Raw genomic sequence first — 8,210 nt, 5'->3', positions numbered from 1 at the left:
TTAAAAAAAAAAAAAAAAAAAAAAAAAAAAGAATTTGCAGTTCATAATGTGGGACTTAAAACCGATTATATATATACCGAAGATATGGTTTTTTTTTTTTTTTGTCAACTTTTTAAGGTAGAAATAGTCTTTACAAGCTTAATTTTCAGAGACCAAAAATAAAAAATCGAATAGTTATTTATGACAATATATTTTATAGACAAAAACAGTGTAGATAATAAGGTACCATGCAGTTCAAAGTAGTCTTATTTAAAAAGACAATCTTAAATCTGACCGTAGCTTTCAATCATGATTTCAGTATACTCTAATCATGTTCAGGCCCTAGCCAAGGTGACAGTCCAAGAAGACAATTTGAAGCAGGAATTTTGACAAGAATGACACTAAATATCGACATGGCTGCAAATAATATCACAAATAATATCATTGTGTTCTCAAATACCAGCTCATGTGCATTGATTCGGGGAGGATTTGAGAGTTTACCAGTGAAAAGATGCACGTGCCTGAAAATTTGATTGTTCTGTATCAAAGCATGGATGAGCCGCATTCAGAAGTTAAGTTCTGCATAATCAAAGCACTGTATAGTGCAGATGAATGATCAGAGTTCGCCAAATCCAAGCTCAGTATTCTGTTTCGAGCACACCGTCGATAAGCCCAAACTCCAAAGCCTGCAAGAGAAGGCAATTTTTTTTTTTGAAGTTTCAGTATTCTGTTTCTTATCTTTGTTGCAGTAGTTCACAGGAGTTCGAGTCATGTATCGGATATTCCAATGTCGAGGAAGAGATTTTATCATACAGCGTGATCCCGAAAAAAGTTATTTTTAATTAACTTACTCCCTACGTCATTATTATCCTTTTTCATTTTTGACACAGATGGAATACAAAAAAAAAAAGAAAAAAAAAAGAAAAATTAACTTCAATCCATTCACTAAACACTGCACATTGTTACCTCAGAAACAGATAAAAACCGATCCCTCTCCGTGTATTGTTGTACTTTCTCTAATGGTTGGCCAGTAAATGCAGCATACATCATGTCAACTTTCTGTAACAATATATCCGGGGAACAATTGAAATGATCAAATGATTAATGAATAATGAAACCAAATACTGCACCAAATCTGACTGCAAAGTGCAAAGATCACAGTGAAAGGAAGCTCACAAACACAGCAATGCAGTAGCTTTTAGTTACAAAAGTTTCGCACTGTTCCATTTCTTGACATCTATGAATGTCTAGACCCGCTTAAGTACATTTTGACGAATGTCATGAGACAACCATCAAAACCTACGATATTTGGTTTTAAAGCAACGGGTAAAATCTTAATATATCTTAAGTAGGCGACCACACTAAAATTTTGAACTCATTTTCCTGAGCTCCATTTTTGGGTTGGCCAAAGACTGCAACTCAATCAACTTTTGTTGGAGAGGACTCGACCTTTCTAATATGCTTAAATATAAATAAAATAATCCCTTCAAATTTCATGAATTATATTTTCATCTACATAGTTTCAACTTTCAACCTCCTAAAGATGATGAAGATAGCTACATTTGCAATTGTCACATCCTTCTCAAAAGGCAGACCAGATAATTCTGTAAATATTATGACTCGGCATTTATACCTATGGTGAATCTACTGGCTCACCACCTACTTGAACAGTAGTGATTCGGTTTAGCATCAGTTAAAAGCTACATATATGGTAAAACAATTTCTCATTAGTTCTAAGTTCTAATACTTTTTAGTTTTAGATTCTTGTTGCAACGGGCAAGAACATAATGAACAAAAGGCACGGCAAGCATTATCCAAGGCAATGTCAAATCCAATGGTCAGTGTTTATTTCCCAAGTAAGAAAGAGATACTAACATGGCGTGATTGAACTGCTTCATTGACTTGGCGTCTAACATCTTCCACATGACCCTGCACTCATCCAAAAACATCTCATTATTACTGAACGTTGGTTACTTCATTTTTTCTGGTTCTCACTTGTCACGATGCCAGAAGTAGGAGGAAGAAATATTAGAAAAATATATATTGGACCACTTCAAAACTAGACAAAAAGTATAATATTTGCTTAAACTTCAAGACAGTAAAGCACTTGGAATGGGGAATATTATATATGACAATAGTTCAAGCAGCCTTAAAAGTATTGGTCATTAGGGAAAAAGCACAGACAGATAGGGAACAGCTCAAATCAAGACTCACAACAGATTATTTTGATATTGAGGGACTGCAATATAATATAAGGATAATATGTATTTTTCTCCGTCACTTTTCCTCTCATACTCACGTTCTTTTTTATGATAAGCTCAGATTGTAATAAAAATTTAACCATACCCCACATCCACTTTGTGGCTGATGTATCATAATTCGAGAATTTGGCATAGCATAGCGCATTCCCTTTTCTCCACCTGCAAGGAGAAGAGCCCCTTGGCTTGCAGCAACTCCGAAGCACACTGTGCCAACCTTAGGCTTTATCTGATAGCATGAGTCAATTATCTCTTATGAGAAAAGTATCCTCTTCCTTTCATATTCAAAATATAGATAGATCAATAGGAGGTGATGGCTGGTTGCTCTAAACAGCAAACCAAATCAGAACAATGCATTATATGTTTGAATTATATGTCTTATATAGCTAATGATAGTTACTATGATCTAATGCAAGACTAAAGCATGTAGCATAGCAGATATTGCTACCCCATAACAGCTCGTTGATTTTGTGAACATTGAAGCATCAGAAAGACCCTCAATATCAAAATTAATAACTGAAAATGTGGATGCAGAAGTAACATACAAAATAATAATAAGGCTTAAAAGAACTAAACAAAAAAGGTAAGAGAGATAGAGAGAGAGTTCTGCAATCTTACCCAAGACATGCAATCATAAATTGCTAATATTGAGTAGGTACTTCCACCAGGGCAATTCAGATATACCTAATAAGGTCAACAACTAGGTTTACAGACAAATTTAAAACAAAGAATCAAAATCTAGAGTAACAGATAGGGGGAAAAAAGGCGGCTTATTTATGTTTTTGCCCACCAGGATATCCGACTCCTCATCAATGGTTGCTAGTGTCACAAGCTGTGATATAACTCGCTGTGCAACGTTGGAGTTGATGGGTTGACCAATAAATATGATACGATTCCTAAATAACACAGAAGAGAGATTCAAAGGCCCTCCTGGTGTCATCACTGCAGGCATAATTGGTGGATTGCCTTTCTTGGCCATTATAGGTCCATAACTGCACAAAAGTGAAAATGCCCATCAGATTAATTCTTTCAGCAGGTTAAAGGAATAAAATTCGAAGGCATAATATCTTGTTAAGGGAAAAGAAAGGTAAAATATAAAGGAATGCTAAACAAAAGATAGTGTTGCATAGAAAAAATTTACATTCATCCCAATTTGAGATATGCAATCCAAATTATATTACCTTTCAAAAAATGGTTATGCCAATAAATAAACATTCGGTAAATGCTAGAAACAAGAAATGGGGAACAATGCAAACCTTGTACTGGTGTGAAGAAAATCTTCGTCGAGGTTTAAAGGTGCCCCAACTGTTTTGCTCGATAATCCTTCAAAAGGGAGAGAGAAGTCCACATAGTCATATACATAATTCAATGCATCCACATAAGTGCAATTTCGATCATGTACATCAATAAATACAGAAAAGAAAAAAACAAAAATTATCAGAGAATTGATATCGAGTTGTAAACATGGTGAAATGGATATTAGAAAGTAGGAACAACTTAGTTCCTGCAAAAATGAATTCCTCCGCTACAAAATTAGGGCATTCATATCCGCACATACAAAAATTCAGAAACATCAATTGCAGAAAACCGATTACCAATTGTTGAAGAGTCTCCATACGGTCTCGGGATGGCAGAAACTATCGACCTGCGTGAATTTCTACACAAAGGAACCAGAAAAGAGAGGAAAAAACTTAAAAGAGTTGCAGAGGGGATTAGGCAAATGAACCAGGAATAGAAAATGCATTACCGGCGAGAAAGCTGAGGAACGGAAGATGCTCTATTGTGCGAAGAGACAGAGAAACAGAGAGATGCAGTAAAAGCTGAAGCTACTACCATGGCGAGCAAAGCTTGTGGGAATGGCGCTGCGTTCTCGAGCTTCACTGACTATGAAATTACAACAATATCGATGAGGCTCCGAAATTATCCTCTCGTTTGTACTATTTTACAGATTTGCCCTCGGCCCAACGGCCCAGCCCAGATCTCCTCGGCCCATGATGACAAAAAAAAATCAAATAACTTGAGGCTTTTTTTTATTATTATTTTAAAAAAATAAATGTTAAATTAATTATTAATTTTTCATAAATTTTAAATATAAAAAATTTATATTTGTTACCGACTTGAATATTCTATTTTATTATTTTTTTTAATGTTAAAATAGGGTTGAGTTAGACTGTAACTCTATTTTTTTTTTTTGTTGGTCGAATTGACCGAACCAAAAAAATAGTAATTCAAGTCGATTTGTTATAGGGTTAGAATAAGAGAACACAATGAAATGTGACTAGAATCACATAGACCACGAGATGTTGGGAACACGTCTCATATGAAGTTGACCAAGAAACTCGAGCTTCAACCCAGAACTCAATTACTAGATTCACATAGACCACGAGATGTTGGGAATAGGTCTCATACGAGGTTGACCAAAGAACTCGAGCTTTGACCCAATTTCTCTTGTTTCTTTAAATTGGTGGTTCGGGTTCCTTCGTAGTTAACTTGTTTTACTCCGGTTGAAGTCATGGTTAGACTTCACTAAGTGCATGGACCCGAGTTTGGAAGTAATCTTTTTGATTTTTGAGTTCATAGTCAAATGGGTCACAAAATTATTTATTAGATTCAAAATTTTAAAATTTAAGAACAAATAAATGGATCGTTAAGCCCTCTTCTCAGTCTTCAATTTCGCCTTCGTATCGAGCAGGTGGCCGGCAGATCGATTGAAGATTTGCAGTTGGTCGGAGCAGAAGATTTGTGGTTTGCCTCGCCCCCTTTTCTCTTTCGGTATTATTATCATTTCTTTATCTTTCTCCTAAAGTTCGAACAGATCCAATAAGGGAGGAGGAGCCCTAGACGCTTTTCAAATTCGATTTTCGTGGATTGTTCTCTTTTTCGTTGATTCTGGTCTTGTTCTTCTCTTGTTCTTGCTTAATTTTATCCTCTTCCTTCGCTTCAGCATCATCAGTTTCTCCATTCAGCCAATTTGCCACCCCCGATCTAAAAAAAGACGGTGCGATGGCCCGAATGATCCTCTTTGCAAAGATGCCAATCAGAACTGTATACTGTACAATTCTGTAGCCTGAACAGGTCTCTCCCCTCATTAACAGAAGATTTTGTGCCACTGCTGTTTTATAGCTAATCGTTCTGTTTTCTTTTTGGGTGTTCAAGGGTTTCATCTTATGAACAAATTGTTGGTGTTCTGCGTTGTTTAACTCATTTTCCATTTTTATTTCCTAGAATCTCTGTATATTTTGCTACTAGAAATCAGCTAAGCTTAAAAAACCCTGGTTGAGTAACCTTTCCCCTGTAGCTGTTTGGTAATTAAGTTTCTTGAACTTCAGTTCGACAGAATTAACGATATTTTTTGTTAAGTTCTTTGCGAACTGTGTACTGTATTTTGTTTGTCTTGTCGTAGTTCGTTGCATGGACAATAGTTTTCTGGGAAGTAGTTCTTGTTGCATTCGTCGTCACAATTGATGATTTTTTTGTTTCCTTTTGGAAATACCATCTTAATTTACCAGTTTTCGTCCTCATTGTTCATTTTTTATAAACCATTTAACAAAGAGGTTAGAATTTGTTTCAAAGCTACCCCCGTAAGTGAAGATTTGTAGAGTTTACAAGTGAAGATCTAAGTACAATTATCTCCATTGGTAAGAGGCCTTTTGGATGGATCAAAAGTTGAGTGGACGATATCATACAACTGTGAATATGCTAAGCTTAATTGAAAGTTCGAAATCTAGCTTTCATTCTTGTACATTTTGGACTCGATATGCTTATTTTCTAGCTATCATATGTATAGGTATTCTAAATGAAAAGCTGAGTAGACGTGAATATGCTAGCTTAACTGAAAGTTAGAATGCTAGCTTACATTCTTGTGCATTTTGGACTCGAGATACTTACTTTTTGGCTATCATATATATAGGTATTCTGAATCAAAAGCTGAGTGGACAATATCATCCAACTGTGAATATGCTAGCTTAACTGAAAGTTCGAAATCTAGCTTGTGCATTTTGGACTTGAAATGCTTACTTTTTGGCTATCATATGTATAGGTATTCTGAATCAAAGTTGAGTTGACAATATTTGAATATGCTAGCTTAACTAAAAGTTCGAAATCTAACTTGCATTCTTGTGCATTTTGGACTCGAGATGCTTACTTTTTAGCTATCATATGTAAAGGTATTCAAAATCAATAGCTGAGTGGACAATATCATGTGAATATGCTTGCTTAACTGAAAGTTCGAAATCTAGCTTGCATTCTTGTGCATTTTGGACTTGAAATGCTTACTTTTTGGCTATCATATGTATAGGTATTCTGAATCAAAAGTTGAGTGGACAATATGCTAGCTTAACTAAAAGTTCGAAATCTTGCTTGCATTCTTGTGCATTTTTTACTCGAGATGCTTAATTTACGGCTATCATATGTATAGGTATTCTGATATGGACAGCCTAGTGGACTCTTTAAATAACGCATATCAGGAGTTTGTTGCTGGAGCAGCTAGCGTCCTTGAAGCAAACGAAACCTCTGGAGCCCAGAAGACAGCAGCAACAGACGCAGCTCTTGAGAACTTTAAACAGAAATGGGAGCTATTCATGGTTGCTTGTGATCAAGCAGAGGAGTTTGTGGAGTCTGTGAAGCAAAGGATAGGATCAGAGTGCCTGATTGATGAGGCCACGGGTTCACTGTCCAGCAAGTCTGGGCAGGCCGCCGCTGCCACGTCTTCTAGCCTTCCTCCGATCAGTGCCATTCGGCTCGAACAGATGAGCAAAGCTGTGAGATGGCTTGTGATTGAGTTGCAGCATGGCTCCGGAGCTGCTGCTTCTGCTTCAGCACACTCCCACTCTTCCGCTCCTTTTGACGCTCGATTTAGCGAGGATACAACCCAATAGGTACCTATCTTATAAAAACAGCTTGATATGGACCCGGGTCTGAGATTGTCATACCACTCGTAGGCTATAACATAACAAGTATTTTGTGTTTTTCATGTTCTTCATTACCTTCTCCCACGATCATTTGTAAGACAGCTGAGAGCTTGAAATTACATTCATCATTGCTGCCCTGGACATTGAAAATATATTCAATGATGAAAGTTTTCTCAAGCCTCGATTTGATATCTCGTTAGTTTGAACGAATATGTCGGTAAAGCAGTTTTTTCGTTCTCCTGATCCTATTTATGAGAATCTAATTATTTGAAATTTGCATATGATCATTGGAAAAATGCTCATTAATTAGTATCATGAACTATGCTCAAATAGTTAGGTCGAGACTACTTAAGAATCATTCTACCATAGAAAATATATAATCTTCGAGTTCTATTATTTGTTAATATTATAATTTTGTTTTATAATCAGAATTATTCAACATAAATATTATATATCATTGCATTAAGTACTTAGTAAAACATTTAACTACGAAATGAATAGATGGAAATCAATCTAAAAATTAAAATATTCTACTATAGGTTTAATTCAAATATTAATATTTTATATTGCTTAATTTATAAATCATCCATTAATTACAAATAAATAATTTATTAATGCATCATTTTTTTTATTGCATACCTAGTTTGATTTTTGCAAAAGCTCCGGATCATCTATTATTTGACTGTCTCTTTTAGTCCAGTTAGTGGTAGTATTCTAGTTTTGGAAACCTCTAACCATTAGTTTTCTTATAGGTCCACTAAGTCAGCATGAGTACGAGAAGCATTGATGACGTCATGTATAGAGGCTAGTTTGGTGTGCTTCTATATGTCATATTGCGAGGGAATAGAGTTTTCGACTACTCGATCCCACCAATATGTCATTTACATCATGAGCAGATGTTGCTCCTTACGTTCCTCTAACTATGCTTGGTTTTCATGATCGGATAGCTATTTGGGTAGGGGTAGACTCAAATTTTTGTATGAAAATTCAAATTTTTTTACAATAATGTTATGAATTTAGGAGATGGATGGATCAAATTATTTGAAAAAAAAAAAAAAAAAAA

The 8,210-nt window shown here is 35.5% G+C and overlaps 2 protein-coding genes across 5 annotated transcripts; one reads left to right on the top strand and one right to left on the bottom strand.

The window, feature by feature from the left end:
• Positions 1-195: 195 nt before the first annotated feature.
• Positions 196-4,143, bottom strand: LOC111451769 (ATP-dependent Clp protease proteolytic subunit 6, chloroplastic). Its single transcript, XM_023092307.1, has 9 exons — positions 3,985-4,143; positions 3,833-3,894; positions 3,494-3,560; positions 3,028-3,229; positions 2,856-2,921; positions 2,326-2,466; positions 1,855-1,908; positions 946-1,038; positions 196-665 (listed from the first exon to the last, which is right to left on the bottom strand). Exons 1-9 carry the CDS (start codon positions 4,071-4,073, stop codon positions 618-620), a joined length of 822 nt encoding a protein of 273 aa, XP_022948075.1. The 5' UTR covers positions 4,074-4,143; the 3' UTR covers positions 196-617.
• Positions 4,144-4,845: 702 nt separating this feature from the next.
• Positions 4,846-7,388, top strand: LOC111451790 (mediator of RNA polymerase II transcription subunit 32-like). 4 transcript variants are annotated; one of them, XM_023092343.1, is made up of 3 exons: positions 4,846-4,982; positions 5,182-5,312; positions 6,655-7,388. In XM_023092343.1, the coding sequence occupies exon 3, from the start codon at positions 6,665-6,667 to the stop codon at positions 7,112-7,114; it is 450 nt and encodes a 149-aa protein (XP_022948111.1). In that variant the 5' UTR covers positions 4,846-4,982; positions 5,182-5,312; positions 6,655-6,664; the 3' UTR covers positions 7,115-7,388. The 4 variants fall into 4 exon arrangements, with proteins under 4 accessions (XP_022948111.1, XP_022948114.1, XP_022948112.1 ...); XM_023092344.1 differs by having other exon boundaries at positions 4,872-5,009; XM_023092345.1 differs by having other exon boundaries at positions 4,947-4,958.
• The last annotated feature ends 822 nt before the right edge of the window (positions 7,389-8,210 follow it).

This window comes from Cucurbita moschata, unplaced genomic scaffold (assembly GCF_002738365.1).
Source record: "Cucurbita moschata cultivar Rifu unplaced genomic scaffold, Cmos_1.0 Cmo_Scf00013, whole genome shotgun sequence".
NCBI lineage: Eukaryota > Viridiplantae > Streptophyta > Magnoliopsida > Cucurbitales > Cucurbitaceae > Cucurbita > Cucurbita moschata.
The sequence above is the reverse complement of the archived record's forward strand: the minus strand, read 5'-3'. Positions and strand labels throughout refer to the sequence as shown.

Coding starts and splice junctions, on each gene's coding strand:
- LOC111451769 (XM_023092307.1), bottom strand. CDS start 4,073: ATGGTAGTAGCTTCAGCTTTTACTGCATCTCTCTGTTTCTCTGTCTCT. Junction 3,895..3,984: donor GTTCCTCAGCTTTCTCGCCG/GTAATGCATTTT, acceptor TCCTTTGTGTAG/AAATTCACGCAGGTCGATAG. Junction 2,922..3,027: donor ATGAGGAGTCGGATATCCTG/GTGGGCAAAAAC, acceptor TGACCTTATTAG/GTATATCTGAATTGCCCTGG.
- LOC111451790 (XM_023092343.1), top strand. CDS start 6,665: ATGGACAGCCTAGTGGACTCTTTAAATAACGCATATCAGGAGTTTGTT.